Source organism: Symphalangus syndactylus, chromosome 1 (assembly GCF_028878055.3).
Source record: "Symphalangus syndactylus isolate Jambi chromosome 1, NHGRI_mSymSyn1-v2.1_pri, whole genome shotgun sequence".
Taxonomy (NCBI): Eukaryota; Metazoa; Chordata; class Mammalia; order Primates; family Hylobatidae; genus Symphalangus; species Symphalangus syndactylus.
Window position 1 is genome coordinate 144,351,869 of NC_072423.2, and position 21,236 is coordinate 144,373,104.

At 40.1% G+C, this 21,236-nt stretch overlaps 1 protein-coding gene and 1 long non-coding RNA gene across 11 annotated transcripts in view; one reads left to right on the forward strand and one right to left on the reverse strand.

The window, feature by feature from the left end:
- Positions 1-5,807, reverse strand: part of MICU3 (mitochondrial calcium uptake family member 3) — a 92,415-nt gene extending 86,608 nt beyond the window's left edge. For 8 of the 10 annotated variants that reach the window (XM_055287332.2, XM_055287326.2, XM_055287339.2 and 5 more), the window contains exon 1: positions 5,382-5,807. In XM_055287332.2, coding sequence (XP_055143307.1) covers positions 5,382-5,762 — 381 coding nt within the window. In that variant the 5' untranslated portion in view covers positions 5,763-5,807. The remainder of the gene's footprint in view (positions 1-5,381) is intronic. The other 2 variants (XM_055287288.2, XM_055287269.2) reach the window with 1 other exon arrangement.
- Positions 5,808-5,827: 20 nt separating this feature from the next.
- On the forward strand, positions 5,828-17,033 carry LOC129486856 (uncharacterized). Its single transcript, XR_008659123.2, has 2 exons — positions 5,828-6,316; positions 16,643-17,033. It is a non-coding gene; the product is annotated as an uncharacterized lncRNA (long non-coding RNA).
- Positions 17,034-21,236: the final 4,203 nt, after the last annotated feature.

Genomic DNA, 21,236 nt, shown 5'->3' on the forward strand with positions numbered 1-21,236 from the left:
TCCTTAAATCTCATGAACCAATCTCTGCTAACTTCCAATTTTTCTTCTGCAGCTTCCTTACTTTTCTCAACTTTAAAAGAATTGATGATAGTTGCCCAGGCGCGGTGGCTCACACCAGTAATCCCAGCAATTAGGGAGGCCGAGGCGGGCGGATCACGAGTTCAGGACATCAAGACCATTCTGGCAAACACAGTGAAACCCTATCTCTACTAAAAATACAAAAAAATTAGCTGGGTGTGGTGGTGGGAGCCTGTAGTCCTAGCTACTCGGGAGGCTGAGGCAGGAGAATGGCATGAACCCGGGGGGCAGAGCTTGCAGTGAGTGGAGATCACGCCACTGCACTCCAGCCTGGGCGACAGAGCGAGACTCCGTCTCAAAAAAAAAAAGAATTGATGATAGTTAAGGCCTTAATCTGGATTAAGCTCTGTCTTAAGGAATGTTGTGGTTTGGTCTTCTACATAGACCACTAAAACTTGCTCCATCTCAGCAGTAAGGCCGTTTTGTCTCCTTATAATCTGTGTGTTCACAAAGAGCAGTTTTAATTTCCTTCAAAAACTTTTCCGCTGCATTCACAACTTGGCTATCTCTTTGCACAAGAGACCTATCCTTTGGCTTATGTGGTATTTCAACATGCCTTGTTCATTAAGCTTAATCATTTCTAGCTTTTGATTTAAAGTGAGAGATGTGCAACTCTTCCTTTCACCTGAACACTTAGAGGCCATCCTAGGATTAGTAACTGTCCTAATTTCAGTATTTTTGTGACTCAGGGAAAAGGGAGCCTGAGGAGAGGGAAAGACTAGGGAAAAGCTGGTTCATGGAGGAAACCACACATAACATTTATTCTCAGCTGTCTTATATGGGTGCGGTTCATGGTACAATTACAACAGTAAGGTCAAAGACAACTGGTCACAGATTACCATAACAGATAAAATAATAATGAAAAAGTCTGAAATATTGCAAGATTATCAAAACATGACACAGAAACATTAAGTGCTCATATAATGTTGGAAAAATGGTGCCAACTGATTTGCTCAATTCAGTGTTGCCACAAATCTTGAACTTGTAAAAAATGCAGTATCTGTGAAGCACAAGAAAATGAAGCACAGCAAAACGTATGCCTGTATGCATCTGGCAAATTCTTCAATATTCTGGGAAAAAGCAAACATATCCTCACATCTCAAGAGATGCTGCCTTGAGAAAAGAGGCTGGAAAAGATACACTAAAGGAAACTTAATAATGTATGACTATTTGCGATTATTACAGATAAGAAAGAGATAAAAAATTTGTCTACCTAGTTTTCCACTTCAGAGTAATACTCAAATATGTTGCTTGAAGCTTCTTAAGGTGAACAAATCATAAAACAAGAACATGTCTTCTGTACAATTAAGTAAAATAATGAAGTATGTTAAGCAATCTAATCGTTTTTTTATTCTGGGCATGAAAAAAAAAGGCAGTTCTAGAACAAAATTTTTTCCCACTAATAAAAATAATGCTTTAAGGCTAAAACTTTGGAGTTCTAACCAGAATCATCTCTTTATAATATATAAAAAGGTCAAAGCCAAAGTTGCTAAAAATTAGCATAGTTGCTAAAAAATTTTGGCAACCCAAACTTGTACAATTAAAATAAATACAGTCCCACGTGATCTGATCTCCCAAAGCCTGGAATTTTGACCTTTACTGAAGTCGTACCAATTCAAATGCTAAAAATAACTGCTTTAGCTGAACAAAATATTAAACTCATTTCTCAGTTCCATACAAATATTTAGCATGAGCTTATTTATTCAACAAATACATATTGTGCCTATCAGGCTAGGACCCTTACCAGGCAATGAAGACATAAATGTGACAAAGACGAACACAGTGCCTCTCCTTAAGGGGCTAAGACAAGTAAAGAAGACAAACAATGAACAAATAATTACAAAAAAGTCATTATCTGAAAGTAGAGAGAGATATTTCAACAAATCTATGGAGTCAGGGAAGGCATTCCAAGTTCAGAGCCAATGTCTTTGACATAAAAATCTTCAAGGCTATCATATAAGAGAACTGTATTTCTGTAAGTTACTGCTGTTCACTTCCATCAATTAAATTATTCTTATAACACATACAGGTTAATTTACATGCCAGGCTTATGCTCAGCAGCATATTACACTTAAAAGAGACTTTCTAAATCACAAATTCTTAGCTACAGTTTTAAACACCAAAATAAGTAATTTCTATCAGTTCGGAAAAATAAAAAATAATAAATAGGCTGGGTGCAGTGGCTCACGACTGTATTCCCAGCATTCTGCAAGCTGAGGCAGGCGGAACCTGAGGTCAGGAGTTTGAGACCAGCCTGGCCAACATAGTGAAACCCTGCCTCTACTAAAAATACAAAAAAATTAGTTGGTCATGGTGGCAGGTGCCTGTAATCCTAGCTACTTGGGAGGCTGAGGTGGAAGAATCACTTGAACCTGGGAGGCGGAAGTTCCAGTGATTGAGATCACGACACTGCACTCCAGCCTGGGCAATAGAGCGACGCTATGTCTCAAAATAATAATAATAATAATAATAATAATAATAATAATAAATGAAGTGGCAGCATAGGTTTAAAATAAAATTTCTTTTTCTTTTTTGAGTCAAGTCATGCTCTGTCCCCTAGGCTGGAATGGAGTGGTGCAATAATAGCCCACAGCAGCCTTGAATTCCTGAGCTCATGTGATCCTCCTATCTCAGCCCCGAGTAGCCGGGACTACAAGCACATGCCACTAAAATAATATTTCTAAAAAATGGCAGATTGACCCCATGATTCTCTTTCAACATCTTCTTCCCCTAACCACATTAAATTCACAGTAAAGGAGTATAAACAGGTAAAAATACAAAAGAGCTAAGATAGAGCAAAGAATGGAAAACTAAAACATTCAAGAGAATTTATAAAATTTTTATAAAATTGAAGAGATGGAGGAGTGATAATTGACTTAAGATAACAGATGCACTACCTGAGTTCTGCAGAGACCAAATAGAAGTAACGTATTAATATTTGCTATACAGAATCCCAAAACGGACAAGGCCTTGGGAACTATGGAGCTATGGAGTCAGAGTAAGTAGTGGGTCTAAAAGCAGAGGATTAGATAACAATACCTAAGTATATCATTAGATACTCACCAACATACATGCTCTTACATATATGTGCACATGTGCCTGCTTCCAGAAGACTACTGCACCTCCCATCTCTCCTATTTTTTGTAGAAGCTCAACAGCATCAGAGGAAAAGAGCTATAAAATACTGACATTTGGATGCTACACTAGTAAAAAGCCCAGATCACCAAACGAAAGGACATGTTATGCACAGACACCTTCTGAGAGGTTCTCAAGTAATACACAGGTAATAACCACAGATATGTGAGGAAAACCTTCAAAATGAAAGCAAAAGCTTATAAAATCAAACAGAAATAAAAAAGAACCTGGAAGAAACAAAGCAACACATAGAGAAGGCCAAACAAAGTTATAATTTGTATCCTCAGAAGGCAAAACGAAGTTATAATTTATAACCTTAGAAGGCAAAACAAAGTTATAATTTATATCCTTACAGCAAAAAGAGAAAATACAGCAGCCATGAAGCAAAATAGAACGCTATAACTCGTGAACATCAGAGAACAACAAAGTTGCTCTTTGAATTAAAAAAGTAGAATAGCAGAAATAAAAAAAATTCAGTAGGAAGGTTGGAAGATAAAGCTCAGGATATCTCCTATAAAAACAAATAAACAGATGAAAATATTTTTTAAAACCAAAATATAAGAATGATTAAAATTAGATTAGGATCTGTCAGGAAATTTAACTTCAAACAAACAGCATTTCCAGAAAAAGAGAATAGAAAGAGGGAGAAGAGAAAAATCATTAAAGAAACAATACAAGAAAATTACACAGAATTTTTTAGACACGGATTTCCATATTGAAAGGCCTCTTAAGAACCTAGCACAATCAGTGAAAAAATACACATCCTGAAGCTCATAATGACACAAGTAGCAAGTGGTGGAGCCAAAGTTCTAGCTTTCTGAATGTGGTCTTTTTAAAAACTGTGCAATACCATATCTCAACTGTAGAAGTAAAATTAATTTTAAGAAAGAAAAGAAAACACTACTTGAATTCCCTACCTTGCTGATCTGTTCCTAGATCAAGTATGGTTAATTAAAAGTTCTGTCATCATGAATAACGCTATGCTCCTTGACAAGCCACAAAAGTGTATGTGTATGTGTGAAGGGGGTGGGGGTGGAGGTTTGAGGGTATTTCCTAGTATTTTGAAAATTCATGTATGAAAGGAGTTTATATTATGTGCTTGTGATCTGCTGCTAGATAGTCCATAAAGCAGATTCCGTAACCTAATTGCATTGACAACCTCCACCAAAGGAAATGATGCACTTACATCAGATCACCACTGTGTATTAAGAACAAAGCCTATAAAAATTGCATTAAAAACAGCATAGCTCCCTTGTTTCCTAAATTATTTTCATCTACGCCCTTCACATTCTTTCAGTCTTGCAAGGAAAATCTCCGTAGACAATTTTCCTAGTCATTTACATGACTATTAAATATACTGATGTGACCAAAAAAAACCACGCTCCTTTACTCACTGTTGCCTTTCACACATCTTTACCTTATATTATTAACTACATAATGACAGTTGAACATTTTCACGTGACTTTCTTCGGTAGGAGTTGGCGTCATTCACAGCCTCCTACATTTGCTGTCCTATCCATTTTGTGTTTTATTGTACCTACTAATGGGATTTTGGCTTTAGTGGGAGAAGGAAAAAGAGAGAAATACGTTATGTCTCTTTTGAACAATTTTTTTTTTGTCTTTTCAGACCTGGTAACATCAACATTCGCTGGGTATGATAAGGACGTTAGCATGCAGGTTTAGCATTTCCTTTTTTGGGACTAATAAATTCTCATATGCTAATGTAGTGGCTTTTGAGATCTCAGACCGCTGCTTCGAAACTCATTCTAACGCAACAGATCACCTGGGTCATTAGCTGTCGCCCTGCGCAATCTAGGAGTTCCTTTTTCCCACACCTATAGCGTTCCACTTTCTGCCTGTCAAGGCCTTCATTCCTCAATCTTTTTTTTGTAAGAGGGGAGGGGTGTTGGTTTTGGGTTTGGACTGATAGTTGGTAGCTGCAGCCACCTTTAAGGTCCTGATGCATCAGTGACAGCATCACCGGTCTTCCCAACACGTGGGTGACCGGATCCCAGGCTGTCCGGCCTAGAAGGTGTCGGCCTCGCTCACGGGAAGTTCCCCACTCGCGGCCACAGCGCTTGCACAGTCCCCACAGCTTCCAGGGTCCTGCACACCCGGCACGAAGGTCACAGCCCCCGCGCAGGTGTGACGCGCGCCAGCCCACTCACCGTCTCCTTGGCAGCCGCCACTGGGATGGGCAGCATCCCCCGGCCGCGGGGCGGGTCCTCGTGCTCCGCGGCCACGCTCTCCGAGGGCCGCCGGGTCGCCGGCGAGCCGGCCCTGGGGTCCCCGTACAGCTGGTAGCACACCAGGCCGACCAGTCCCCCGCCGGCCGCCGCCGCCACGCTCAGCTCTCCCCAGCGCCGCCGCCGCCTCCATGCTGCCTCCGCCACGGCCCTCTCCTCATCCTCCCGCGAGGAGAAGGGCCGGCCAGGAAGGCCCAGGGTGGTCCCCGCAGGCCGCCCCCACGGCCCAAGGAGGGGCTGGTGAGCGCAGAGTGGAGGCGACAGCCGGGGCGGCGGCCACAAGAGCCTTCGCAGCGCAGCCATAGCGGAGGCCGCTCACACCAGAGCTGGGAGGGGGCGGAGAACGGAGGGGCGGGGGGGGGGGGGGGGTCGCCGAAGCCTCGCGAGAAGTCGGTGCCGCGAGCTTCGCGGCCGGCGGAGAGCGACCCTTACACTCGCGCGGGCCGGGGGACCCGCGACGCCACCTTCAGCGTAGCGGTCCGGTGGTTCGGCCCGGGAAGAGCCTGGAAGAGACAGCGGATCCCGGCTGCTCCCCGGCCCCGAACCCCCAGCCCAACCACGCAGTCATAAATAATCGCGCCGGCCCGGCAACACCTGGCTACGCGACAGCGCGACACCGCGGGCACAGCCAAGTCAGCGGAACTGAGGCGCGGCCGAGTGCGGGGCTGCCGGACGCCCCAGGCTGTCTTGAGGCCCGCGCCGCTGCTACGGGCGGGGTGGGTCTCTGAGCAGGGGTCAGCGCCCCTCTGGGACACTCACATCCCCTAACGGTCTCCTGACCTCAGGAAACTCAAGGTCCTGACTCAAGGTCGTGAACGATATGCAACTGTTATCTTCACATATACGACACGAGTGAGGTATAAGCGTTTGGCTCAAGTCATAACGATTGCAAATTAAGGCAAACACTTTGACGACTCAAGGGCAGCTTCCAGACTTTTGATGGGAGAAGGCTAATGCTGTTTTTTAGAAGCACTAGCACACCCGAGGTCACTTAGTTCAACAAATCAGAACTGTCTTGTGCATATAAAACTAAGGATTTAAAAACTTCTGTGAATAAAGATAAAATCTTGAACAATACCCTGATTTTTGAGGGAAGGGCTGTTGGTATAAAGAAATGATAAGCGTATTGTGTCATCTTTTTGTTTTTACTATACTTTTTGTTTGCTAGGTTGTATCGGTTTTTATGAGAAAGTGTAGATGAAGTTCCTGTCAGTTTCTCTCCCTAGACCCCAGTTTTGGTAACTTGAATTATGTTAGCTTTTTCTTCATACTATGGAATGGTGCCAGGAGTCTCTAAAATATTGTGGATCTAAGGGGTAGACAACTAAATACAGTGGTCTCAACTGGGCTGCAGTGACAAGAGAATACACCATCAGTTGATTCTGGCAAATCTTGTAAAGACTAAAGGCTTTCAGAGATGACCAAATGAGTTTTTTCTGGCTCAGGTCCTGCAATTTCTTTTTTTTTTTTCTTTTTTTCAGACGGAGTCTTGCTCTGTTGCCCAGGCTAGAGTGCAATGGCACATTCTCGGCTCACTGCAACCTCCGTCTCCCTGGTTCAAGCGATTCTCCTGCCTCAGCCTCCTGAGTATCTGGGATTACAGGCACCCGCCACCGCGCCTGGCTAATTTTTGTATTTTTAGTAGAGATGAGGAGGGTCTCACCATCTTGGCCAGGCTGGCCTCAAACTCCTGGAAGTCCTGCAATTTCTATTCCTATCACCTTGCATGTAAATAGCACATCAGGTACACCCCGTTACTTCTTATTTTAATAGAGGTTAATGGCATTTTTCTTTCTTAAAGCTGCTAAAAGCGGTAAGAAGAAATCTGTAGCAGATGAACAAATTGTGTGTATTTTAAAACCCGTCTCTGGGTTTTCTTCAGTTTCAGCCTGTTGGTTTTATGGAGTCAATGCCTAAGGAAGACTCGGTGATAGCGTCTTGCTTTATTTTATCACCAAATTTTCCTCAGTTTATGCTTTCTGTATATTCTGGAATATATGTAGTTATATACATATAGTTATATATACAGTTATATATAGTTATATATATAGTTATATATAGTTATATAGTTATATATAGTTATATATATAGTTATATATAGTTATATAGTTATATATAGTTATGTATATAGTTATATATAGTTATATAGTTATATATAGTTATGTATATAGTTATATATAGTTATATATAGTTATATATATAGTTATATATAGATATATAGTTATATATAGTTATATATAGATATATAGTTATATATAGATATATAGTTAGATATAGATATATAGTTAGATATAGATATATAGTTATATGTAGATATATATAGTTATATATAGATATATAGTTATATGTAGATATATATAGTTATATATAGATATAGTTATATGTAGATATATATAGTTATATATCGATATATAGTTATATATCGATATATATAGTTATATATAGATACATATATAGTTATATATATATATAGAATATATATAGTTTCCCCAAATAAATTATTTTCTGGGTAATAATTATATATATATATAATATAATAATCATATTGGCCGGGCGCGGTGGCTCACGCTTGTAATCCCAGCACTTGGGGAGGCCGAGGCGGGCAGATCACAAGGTCAGGAGATCGAGACCATCCTGGCTAACACGGTGAAACCCTGTCTCTACTAAAAATACAAAAAATAAAAAATAAAAAAATAAAAAGCCAGGCGTGGTGGCATGCACCTGTAGTCCCAACTACTCAGGAGCCTGGGGCAGGAGAATTGCTTGAACCCGGGAGGTGGAGGTTGCAGTGAGCCGAGACTGTGCCGCTGCACTCCAGCCTGGGTGACAGAGCGAAACTCTGTCTCAAAAAAAAAAAAAAAAATTATAATAATAAAGGTTCTGACATTGTTTACTTTGAACAGAACATGATTTCCTGATTTTCTCATAAATTCTCAGTATAGCCTAATGCCAGAATTCTTGGACAGACTGATCAATTTTTATTAGTTGCATGTTAAAAGCTGAGTAGCTCTAAAGTAGATTAGGGAGGTAATACAATAACATCAGATTTCAGGTGAGGAAAATGACATTCTTCATCTAAGATGACAAATACAGACACATACGTATAGATTTCTGTGTAGTTTCTCTATGGTTTTCTAAATTTTGTAGAGCTCCTGCAAACAATTTATCTGGTTAGAAGCTAAGTACCTGCTGTGAGAAGGGCTAAGTTTAGGTTTGTAGAGCAGTCAGAGAGCTTTGGATAAAATATCTCTCACGTGCAAAAGTAACTTTACTAATAATTTTCAACAGTACCTTCCCTCTAAAGGTGAAATTTCCTTAAGAATAGTTAGCGTTTTTTTCCCACGTTTGATGCTCTGTAACTATAGCTACACAAAAATAACCAAATTCCCTTGTTATGTGGATATTTTTCTGAGTTTAATTCTCAGGGGAAAAATTGTAAGAAATGTGATATTAGGAATTTTGAACCTTTTTTTAAAGTTTCAGATAATATTGTTGGATCAATATAAAGTCAACCCAATATCCCTTATCTTTTATGTCAATTCTACTGAGCATTAAGAATAACCCCCAAAATGCCCCTACTCCACGGTGAGAGCCCACACCTTGAAAGAAATACCCACTTATCGTTCACTATGCTCTAAATAAAAAGAAATGTTCTGAAACAATAACAATGTTTAAAACAACGGGGATTAGGCTGGGCGCGGTGGCTTACTCTTGTAATCCCAGCACTTTGGGAGGCCGAGGCGGGCGGATCACGAGGTCAGGAGATCGAGACCACGGTGAAACTCCGTCTCTACTAAAAGTACAAAAAAGTAGCCGGGCATGGTGGCGGGCGCCTGTAGTCCCAGCTACTCGGAGAGGCTGAGGCAGGAGAATGGCTTGAACCCGGGAGGCGGAGCTTGCAGTGAGCCGAGATTGAGCCACTGCACTCCAGCCTGGGTGACAGAGTGAGACTCTGTCTCAAAAAAAAACCAAAACAACGGGGATTAAGCCAAAAAGGGTTTTTCAGGAAAGCGTATATGTCAGTGAATAAGTAATAAATTAGAAGTCAAGAAATCTGGACTCCAGTTTTGGATTTGCTGCATCTTAATTATAGTGCTTTGGAAGCCACAATCTCTAAAATAGTGGAGTTGAAATAGATGATCACCTCTGAACCCATCTTTCTAATGAACTAAAATGCTCCAAGTATATCAGTAAACCGTAGAAAGACACTTCATGGTATTTTTCATGTATCATTGCTCTTCTGAAAGTCTGCAATTGGCCTATGATTGTTTTATTCTTTCAGCTTAAAATTCCATCCCCTGACCACGCGGGCTAACGTCTGTAATCTCAGCGCTTTGGGAGGCCAAGGTGAGTTGATCACTCAGGAGTTCAAGACCAACCTGGGCAATATGGCAAAACTTCGTCTCTACAAGAAATACAAAAATTAGCCAGGCATGGTGGTGCGTGCTTATGGTCCCAGCTACTCAGGAGGCTGAAATGGGAGGATTACTTGAACTGGGGAAAAGGAGGTTGCAGTAAGCCATCATTGAGCCACTGCACTCTAGCCTGGGTGAGAGAGCAAGACTCTTTTAAAAAAAAAAAAAAAATCCATTCCTTTATCTAATTATTTTAAGCTTCTACTGCATTTTAAATTGCAAATACATTAGTGATTTGAAAAGTTTGAAAATGTGAAATATAAGTGCAATAGGCAGGAATGTCTTGTTTAACAAAGCTTCTATTGAAATATACTGCTTTCCTTATTTTGGTCATTCTGAGCTCCAGATTCTTGACTAGTTAAAAGAGTAGCAGTTAAATCTGAGATCTGTGTCAGGGCACATGAACCGCCCCATGCCCAGGTCCACTCAAGTCTACCAGCAGAGAGCAAGGCTGCAACCATCTTCTTCCCTCTTCGGGAAAGTTGTCATCAGTTTCTCAAATTGTCTTCCACCTTCGATGCTGTCTTCCTTAGGGGAAAATTGACAAAGGAGACAGTGCTGGGGAAGGTATGTTGCTCTGTTTTCTTCAAAGTGCTAGCCACCAGCAATCTGGAACTCAATTCCTCAGCAACCAGGGCTGTGGAAACCAAGTTGCCCAAGACACTGAGGGTCTGTTTTCTGTTTTGATGAGCTCTCATTCCCAAAGACTGTGATCTGCATCTCACCGTTTTTCCATTAGGCAAAGCCAAGCTGAGTCTAAGTAACATGAGGCCAGGGCATGCATCTTTTAGCCCAGTTCCTGGCACACATTAGGACCTCAATTATATTTACTAAATGAAAGGCAATGTGTTGAAAAGAGGAGAAGGTGGAGGCCAACACAGGAAGGCTAGTTAGGTGACAAGGAAATACAATGGCCCATCGGACACTAAAGAAGCTGACAAACCAAGCAGCACATCAATGAGGAAATGCAATCAACACAGATGGGAGGCCAAAGGGAAAAAGCAAGGGATTGGCAAAGAAGGATCAGAGATAGAGTGTGGGCTAGGCGAAGTGGCTCAACCTGTAATCGCAGCACTTTGAGAGGCCAAGACAGGAGGATCATGTGAAGCCAGGAGTTCAAGGCTGGCCAGAGAAACATAGTGAGAACCTGTCTCTACCAAAATTAAAATTAAAATTAGCCTGGAGTGGTGGTGAATGCCTGCAGTCCCAGCAGCTTAGGAGGCTGAGGTGGGATGATTGCTTGCATGACGAGTTCGAGGCTGCAGTGAGCTATGGTCGTGCCACTGCACTTCAGCCCCTGGGTGACAAAGCAAGACCCTCTAAAAAAGGGGGGGGTGTGAGAACAAAGTGTGATCATGGAGAAGGCTTGATTCAAGAACAGATTTTGTGACTTTGAGATTCTAGCACTGAAGTTATCCTGTTACATATTATTTGGCCATATCCTCTTGGAGTAGAGCCTTAAAGCAATAGGTTTTCCCCAAGGCTCTCTCCATTTTTTTTTTTTTTTTTTTCCGAGACGGAGTCTTGCTTTGTCACCAGACTGGAGTGCAGCGGCGCGATCTTGGCTCACTGCAACCTCCACCTCGCAGGTTCAAGCAATTCTCCTGCCTCAGCCTCCCGAGTAGCTGGGACTACAGGCATGTGCCACCATACCCAGCTAATTTTTGTATTTTTAGTAGAGACGGGATTTCACCATGTTGGCTAGGATGGTTTCGATCTCCTGACCTCATGATCTGCCCGCCTCGGCCTCCCAAAGTGCTGGCATTACAGGCATAGGCCATGGTGCCCGGCTGGCTCTGTCCATTCTTTTGGTCCTCCGAGGAAAATGCAGCATCATCCATGGCCAAACATCAGTGACTTGACTGACCACACCTCCCTTTTTGTTCTTAGATCTTTCACTGGGGACAGTAACCAGGCTGGCAATTGTACACATTTAACTACCTTTCCAGACCAGTAACACCCTCACTTTGATTACTACATCTATCCAGTCTGTTTCACATAATTTCCAGGGTCTTTGTTGACAGTGTCTCACTGTTCAATTCCTGCTGTTTAAGTCTCGCAATCCCCTGTGTCTTTGTTCTCCATTTGGTAGTAGTGACTTCTTACGTACTTGGGACACAGGCAATAGCGGGATGGACTTACTACCAGCAAAGCCTCCCACTCAAAAACAAGGAAGCTCTTTCTCAATTGTCATTTCCTATTTTCATGTCTGATAGTGATTAAAGCTTGTATGTCCATCAAAAATTGTCTTCTGGTGCAGAATAACCTCATAGTAACATAATGATCACCCATTACACAAGCATGACACTTTGGTAGCAAAATGTTACGGGATCTTTGGGGTGTCGTTTTCCTGTCCAGAAACCTCTGTGGCCATTGGTTCCTTTGCCTGAGTTTTGCTTGGGCCTGCTAGGCTTAGCAGTGTCTACTAAAGCTGGACATATGCATGTCCTATGACCCATCAATTTCACTTTTTAGGTGACATACTCATGAAAAGAAATGAGTACTTATGTCCATCAAAAGACATATAGAGGAGGCCGGGCACGGTGGCTCACGCCTGTAATCCCAGCACTTTGAGAGGCCGAGGAGGGCAGATCATGAGGTCAGGAGATCGAGACCATCCTGGCTAACAGGGTGAAACCCCGTCTCTACTAAAAATATCAAAAAATTAGTTGGGCATGGTGGTGGGCGCCTGTAGTCCCAGCTTCTCTGGAGGCTGAGGCAGGAGAATGGCGTGAACCCGGGAGGTGGAGCTTGCAGTGAGCCAAGATCGCACCACTGCACTCCAGCCTGGGTGACAGAGTGAGACTTCGTCTCAAAAAAAAAAAAAAAAAAAAAAAAAAGACATATAGAGGAATAGTCATATTAGCATCATTTCTAATTGGCAACAAACCAGAAACTATTCATATGTTCATCAGCAGTGGCCTGGATTATTTAAAAATGTGGCATATTCACATAATCAAATGATATAAAGCAATGAAAATTACTGAATTGCAACTACATGCAATCACTGGGATAAATTTTAAAGCAAAAGTAAGTTGAAGGCAGACACAAAAGAACCAACTGTATTATTCTATTTTAAAAGCTCAACAACAACAAATAGATATAAATAATGGTAGAGATTAGGATGGTGGTCTCCCTAGGTGCAGGGAAGTGATTAGAAGGGAGAAAAATGAGCTTTGGGAGTTCTGTCTTGATATGGGTGCCAATGACATGTGTATTTATAAATATTCGTAGAGCTGTCCACTTACAATTTCTATAACGTTTTTATATATGTAACACTTCAATAAAAAGTTTATATAAAAGAAAACATAGATTTTCTTCCTAGTGTTCTTATACTAATATGTTATTTACTAGAGGACTTTGCTCATTTATGAACTATACAACTTAGAAGGAATGTGTAGAGCTTGAAAATAGTTCAACTAAGAACAATAAAATTGATTGAAGATTTGGAAACTAAAGGAAAAGTTACATAAGCTTGATATAGCCTGATGAGATTTAACCAAGGAGTATTTTAATAAATATCTTTCACTACTTGAAGACTACTAAGAAGATAATATTAGTGATTTTTCTTATTTATTAAGGAAAAGACCAAAAGGAACTTTGTATTTTAAGCAAACAACGTAGTGTTTCATCTTCTTTAACTTGCAGCATTTTCTCCCCTGAAATGTCCATATGGACAGACCCAGTAGGTATGTGATTGTAAGGCCTAGTGGAACCAGTACATACCCTTGTTTCTGGCTCTAACCCCAGACTTTCAGGTGTTGGATGGGAAAATTACTTCAAGAGCAGATAACCAAATAGAAGGGCAGTCTTCAGAACAGATGGAAAGCTCAGCATAAAGAGGGAGCCATTAGAGACCTCAGGAATAGCTTAAGGTTAGTCAGTGTACATACCTGCAGAAGTTTAGTGGGATGGCAAACCAGTTTCATCCCTTGCCAACTTCAGTTGATTGCTATTAGTTATCCAGAACACTGTGCTAAGCAAAATTATCAGGCCAGGCCCAGAAATCACAGGAAAAAGTAAGTAAGTTATCTCTGCTAAGATTGGGCTATCAGATTGGGACTGAGTTGAGTTGTAAGTCCACCATGGTTCTTTGGAAACGCTCTACTTAGAGAAGATAATGCAAACAACAGCAGGAACAGAAAAGCTGAAAAAAATGTTCAAATGTTTTTGTAATATGTGTGGGAACGTTTAATATTTACCCTATAAAGTTATAGAAGACCGAAAAGAATTTAGAGATAGTTTAGTCTGGGAATTTTCTAATCTTTCTAAGTTTTTGTTGGGGGGTGGTGGGCGTGGGGTGGGGAGGGGAATGCTTAGTGAAAAACTGTTTGTCAAAAGAAATCTCATTTCTTAAGCCCCCAAATACAAAGTAGATAACAGCAGAGTGTCTCTAGTTGAAAAGAAGGGAAATCTGGACCGTGTCCATTTAAAGGCTCCTTTTCAGCTCCCACAGTGGAGCCTGAAGTAACTTTGTAGACTACTGGGGCTTAAATACTACTGAAATATACACTCGTTCCATTTTTACTGACTGACCAGGAAACTGAGAGGCTGCCAGGTTAAAGGACTTTCTCTGAGTTATACTACCAGAAATTGAGCCTAGATATTCTGCCCTACATCTAGGTAGTTCCTGTAATAGAATCATCAGAAACTGAGAGAATTTAAAACCGTTTTTCTTAAGGCATATTAATCTGCAAGGAATAGAATAGCAATTGCATTACCTCAAGTAAAAGATGCATTTTAAGGATAAAATTGTATAGAATCCAGAGAAAAGTGGTACTATGAGGTGTCAGGGAGTGTGGTAATCGGGCCAGCTCTGGGGACCTACATCATAAGAGCTCAAGGACTTTCTTCCTAGCCCACTGCTGTGAGCATGACTTGGCTACTAATTCCGCCAGTCTCTGAATCTTAATGCAAATTCTAAAGAGAAAACATTAGGTTGGTCTGGCCTATAGACCTTTTCTTCTTTTGTTAGTTTTTCACTCCTAGGCCAGCCAGCTGTGTCTGGGAGGAAAGGTGTAGAGTCATATGGAGATGCAGTTTCTGGGAAAGGGAGAACAACTTCCCTTAGAAGGCCCTGTGGGCAGGTACCGGCGGTGTGCTGGGTTCTGTGGTAGAAGAGGTGGGGAGTCCCGACTCGTAGTGTTTTCAGATTTTCATGGCATAAATACTCCCACCATGGTGATTTCAGGCTACCAATACGACATTACTGATTGCAGAGTTGGGAAGAGATGCGTGGTAGCATATTATGTAGAATTTCCACTATCTACATCATATAAAAGACATAATAGATAATGGTAAAGTAAAAGTGATGTTTTTAGTACTTATTACATTTTATATTTACCTAATAAATATAAATTATATTACATTTAATATAATTATCTAATTGTAAGTTTACATAATATAATTTTTAATAATGTCTCTAACAACCAGCTCAAAATCTCTGGAAAATTTAACAGTCAGCTCTAGTAAGTTAGTGCAAGCTGGCTCCAGCCCACCAATATGGTATTTAAAGATCACCATTTCCGCTTGAGTTTGGAGGCTCTTGAAGACTGCTTTTGACATAAGAAAAGCACAGGGTGAGTGGGACATATGACTAAGCCAAAAAAGATTAGGATTAAGAATTTGCGTTTATGGAAGGATCACTTGTGCCCAGGAGTTCAAGATTACAGTGAGCTACGTTGACGTCAGTGCACTCCAGCCTGAGTGGCAGAGTGAGACTCTGTCTCCAAAAAAGAGTAAAAATAAAAATAAAAATATGCCGGGCACAGTGGCTCACACCTGTAATCCCAGCACTTTGGGAGGCCGAGGTAGGGAGATCTCTTGGGCCCAGGAGTTCGATACCAGCCTGGGCAACATGGTGAAACCTGGTCTCTACAAAAAAAAAAAAAAAAAATTAGCAGGGCATGGTAGTGTGTCCCCGTAGTCCTAGCTACTCCAGAGGATAAGGCCAAAGGATCACTTGAACCTTGGAGGCAGAGCCTGCAGTGAGCCAATATTGCGTCAGTGCACTCCAGTGTGGGCAACAGAACCAGACTCTCTCTTAAAAAATAAAAAATAATTAAAAACGAAAATAATAAAGAATTTGCCTTTAGCCACAAAGCGCAAAATGAATTTAGCCATCCTTTAATGAAGAGGAGGGAAACAATCCTTCTCGCCCTCACATGATTGTTAATTGGTTTCAATCAATGTATATGCAGATACTACTATGGAATTATTTCTACTCTTTCAAATTAATTATATTTGTTGTTCCAAAGACTTGGAATTAAGGAATCATCTCAGGTCTGTAGATACTGGACAGGTACAACTAACTACTCAGATGAGTTAGAGATCATTCTTGAGCTGAGTTTGTAGGTATTCAGTTAAAAAGGTGTGCTTTTAACAGCTCATATCCAATAGGGACCAGCTCTCATTTGATATTGCCAGGTAATTAAGTCTTGCTTTAGGTTAAAGTCAATTTTTAGGCTTGATTAAAATATTTGATTTCAAATTCACAAGCATATAATACATCTAATCAATTCTTAAATTTATTATACTTAAATTTCATATTTTGTCCACATGAAGGTATTCATTCTTAAGCCAAACTAATTATTGAGTGTTTAGGTCACTATGCAATATATTTTTCTGTTAAAATAAATTAGTTTGCCTCAAACACTAGAGATTGATCTAAAAGCGAGTCTGAAAATATAGGTGTTCATAAATTCCTTGGCAACTGAAGCATATCAAAACTCTTGCACTTCAAAAATAATTGCAAATTTTTTTTTTCAGGATGATCTCAAATCTTATGTTCGGAAACCTGCAAACCTCGGACCACCACATCAAGGGAAATGAAGTGAACCTTTCACTTGATGACAAGACTTTGTAGAAAACCACTAAATTAGCTACTCTAACATCATCATGCAGGTGCATGGGTCTCCTTGAACAAATTATTCCAGAGTAAGATGGCCTGTTCCTCCATCATTCCAGTGTTATACCAGGAAACCAGGTTTGATTAGGATTTCATTGTGTGTAGTATTTGTTTCAGGGTGTATGCTTTGATCAAAATCTATGTAATGAAGACCTATACTCCATGATATCTAGAATTAATCATTGAACTATGTCTATGGCTAAACCCAAATGTTACACTGATTTACTTATTAAACACCTATTTGCCTGTGAAGAGTTTGTCCCTAAAAGTGAATTTTAAATATAGAGCAACACCAAACAATAATAAAACCAGTGTAAAAAACTCGAGGTTATTATCCAAATCAGGTGCTTTTTTAAAATGAGAAGTAACCAAATGAAAAAGGAAGAGCTGAAAAATGTACTAATAGAACACTTCATTATTTTAAGTCCTACGAAAGTAGAAACACATGAGAAATGAATTTCAGCATATGGTGTGAACGCTCCTTTGTTCTTACATCTAGTCTGTATATTAAAATTAAGTTTTCTTCTAATCTTTCTTCAATAATGATGAAGGACTGAGATGACTGTAAACCAGAAAAGGCAACCAGGCAGTTGGAGACGTGAAACTATAGCCTTAGGAGAGAGGTCTTAAATGTGGTAACTGACTACTGCATGGAGTCCGGTACTGGAATTTAAATGAATTTCAACCGTGAGATTAGTAAAAAGGAAAAATGCTTTGAAAGTTCACATATGCAGTAAATGGGTTATATTGGAGTCAAAAAAGTATAAATTACGTAGCATTTATATTATAATGATTGGGAACTTGCGGATATATCTACAGAAATACATGTTAGGATTAAGAGAACTTCGGAAGTGGGAAAGTCATGTATTTATAAAAGTATTTTATCTGGATATTTGTTTTGATAAAATCAGCCAAATATCAAATCAATACAGAAGTCTCATAATTTGAACCCTCCTTATCTTCTTTAAAGCTCTGATATTAAGGGTAGGAGAATTTAAGTAATTTGAAGAGACAGGCTTGTGAAAATTAGCCTACAAAGCAAAGTTATTCAATTCTCTTTTCCTATTAAATTTTGTCTTCAAATTTGGATAGATAATCACAGAATGATAGACTCAATGGAACCACAGAGATAATCTAATCTAAGGACCGTGTTTTAGGGAGGAGGAAACAAGAATGAATCATGTCTTACCAGGGGAAATGTCCTGATCTGTTTCCTGTCTGTTTCCCACCCTTTTTCTGGCACTCCCTAACAGAACTCGGCTTAGATATAACTTCTTCCAAAATGCCTCACCGTTCCCAAGGCTGGGTTAGCACACGTTGCTGCCTACGTTTTATTTATTTATTTAACTTATTTTAAGTTCAGGGGCACATGTGCAGGTTTGTTACATAGGTAAATTTGTGTCATGGAGGTTTGTTGTGCAGATTATTTCATCACTCAGGTATTAAGCCTAGTACCCATTAGTTATTTTTTCTGATCCTCTCCCTCCTCCCACCCTCCACCCTTTGACAGACCCCAGTGTGTGTTGTTCCTCTCAATGAGTCCATGTGTTCTCATCATTTAGCTCCCATTTGTAAGTGAGAAAATGCGGTATTTGATTTTGTGTTCCTGCATTAGTTTGCTAAGGATAATGGCCTCCGCCTTCATCAGTTTCCCTCTGAAAAGGACATGATCTCATTCTTTTTATGGCTGCATAGCATTCTATGGTGTATGGGTACCACATTTTCTTTATCCAGTCTATCACTGATGGGGGAGAAATTTTGCAAACTGTATATCCAACAAAGGTCTAATATACAGCATCTATAAGGAACTTAAGCAAATTTACAAGAAAAAACAACCCCATTAAAAAGAAGACATGGGCCGGGCACGGTGGCTCACACCTGTAAGCCCAGCACTTTTGGAGTCAAAGACTTGCGGATCACGTGAGGTCAGGAGTTCGCGACCAGCCTGGCCAACATGGCGAAACCCCATCTCTACTGAAAAACCAAAAGTTGGCCAGGCGCGGTGTCAGACTCCTGTAATTCCAGTTACTTGGGAGGCTGAGGCAGGAGAATCGCTTGAACCCAGGAGGCGGAGGTTGCAGTGAGCCGAGATTGCGCCATTGCACTCCAGCCTGGGCAACAAGAGTGAAACTCCACAAAAGAAAGAAGAGAAAAGAAAGAAAAGAAAAGAAAAGGAAAGAAAAGGAAAGAAAAGGAAAGAAAAGAAAAGAAAAGAAAAGAAAAGAAAAGAGAAAAGAAAAGAAAAAGAGACAGAGAGGCAAAGACATACCTGCAACCAACAACCATATGAAAAAAAGCTCAACATCACTGATCATTGGAGAAATGCAAATCAAAACCACAGTGAGTTACCATCTCACACCAGTCAGAATGGTTATTATTAAAAAGTAAAAATAGATGCTGGTGAGGTTGCGGAGAAAAAGGAATACTTATACACTGTCGGTGAGAGTGTAAATTAGTTTGTGGAAGACAGTGTGGCAATTCCTCAAAGACTTAAAAACAGAAATACCATTAGACCCAGCAAGCTCATTACTGGGTATATACCCAAAGGAATAGAAACTTTTATTATAAAGACATGTGTATGAATACTGCAGCATTATCCACAACAGCTGCTACCTACTTTTAATAAAGCACCTTGAACTCCCCCAGTCATACCACTACAACTAGAATGTAATGTGCTACTTTACTCGCTCGTCTCCACCAGTTGGACTACAAGCTTCAGGAGGACAGAAATCATACTTGCCTTTTAATGAACACAGACATTCTCTATGGTGTAGTATGAACTTACATATTTTTTGGATGAATGACAAATACAGCGTTTGTTTTTGTAAAATTACTGAGAATCCATGCAAATTTAACCTGAGTAGAAGTTCTTTCTTCAGGATAATGGAGCTACAGATTGAATTATTGTTCAAAATTCAGAAACCCAAGTCAATCATCTACTAGATCAAAATAAGATTGCCCTGCAAAATACATTTCTATTGTAATAGCTCATTAGAAATGCTTACCATGTATTATGTGGGTAACTTTGAGGAAATAATAGCAGATCTGAGTTTACTGAAGTCAGTCATAAAAGGCTGCTGTCTGAACCTTTCATCTCTTATTTTAAAAAATTCAGAGGTTATTTGCTGACGTGATTGTGTGTTTTTGTTGTTGATTTTGATAAAATGCAGTTTTATAGGTGACGCAGTTCTCATAGAAGAGCTTCTCTTTTTACTTGTTTTGTGTAACAGCAAGCTACTCCAAATCCAGTTCCTTGCCATTTCATTTACTTGACTCAGTTCCTTATCCTTAAACTCGTTTCACAATTTCATTGCCAGCTAGAAACTTACAAGCCTTGTTCACAGGAAGAGCTTGAGTCAAATGTTTTCAGCATCAACACTTTCGCGGTATCCTGACAGCTGTACATTATCTGCTGAGCCGCTTTTTACTCCTCCTCAAGACTGACGTTTTCACAATTTTTCTGTGGTTTTTATCTTCACTAACGACCTGCCCATGATAATTGTGCTGTCTTTCTTTTTTTCATTTTTGGAAGTGAGACTTACATGAGGAATTTACCAAGTGTGACTAGAAGCTGGAGAAGTGAAACTTAGAGGCATTCATTCCTGCGTATCAAGGTTCCTCTTGGCCTTATCAAGGGTTTGGCAGCATATGTGACCACATCGTCCTCTAGTGGCTGACCCCACGAGAGGCCGGTGGCCACTCCCACTCTGTGGCAAAGAATGTCCTTTCAGTGCATGGCTTTATGACTAGAGGTTGTTATTTTTAAGATAAAGGACATTTTTCTTAGTAAGCGCCTGTTTTCTAGCAATCATGTTACATTTTATGTCTTCAAACAAACATCCTATGACTTAAAACTATCCTTAGTTGGAGGAAATATAAACATTAATTCAAGAAATCAAAGCAAATATTTCAGATATCTGAAACAGTCTTAAGGAGCATATCGATCAATCAACAGATACCTATCAGGTAGGTAAAATATGCCAGGCACTGTTGTAGGTGCTTGATGTACATTAAAAACCAAAATAGATGAAGATCCCTGCCTGCATGGAGCTTCATTCTAGTATGAGGACTTCACGAATGAATGTGTGTTTCTCCCTGGCTATCTTCAAATGAGACTCCTTGTAAATGTGACACATTTCAATAATCATATTCTGTGTTCTGTAAACTGTATTCTGAATATTCAGTAAGTAATGTAATTGTTTTTGTCTTATCTGCTCCAGACCCCCTTCAGGGCAAGTAGGAGGTGACTGGCAACACATCACATATTAAGCTAGTGGCAACACATCGCATATTAATCACATATTAATAATCACATATTAATCACATATCAATCATGCCTTGTCATTCAGAAGTGTTATTCAGCTCCCATGCACTAGTGTTTCCTACTCCGGAGTGATCATTATAGAAAGCTATTTATGTGTTCTAAAATGGTGTGCCAAAATTTAAGAAATGCCC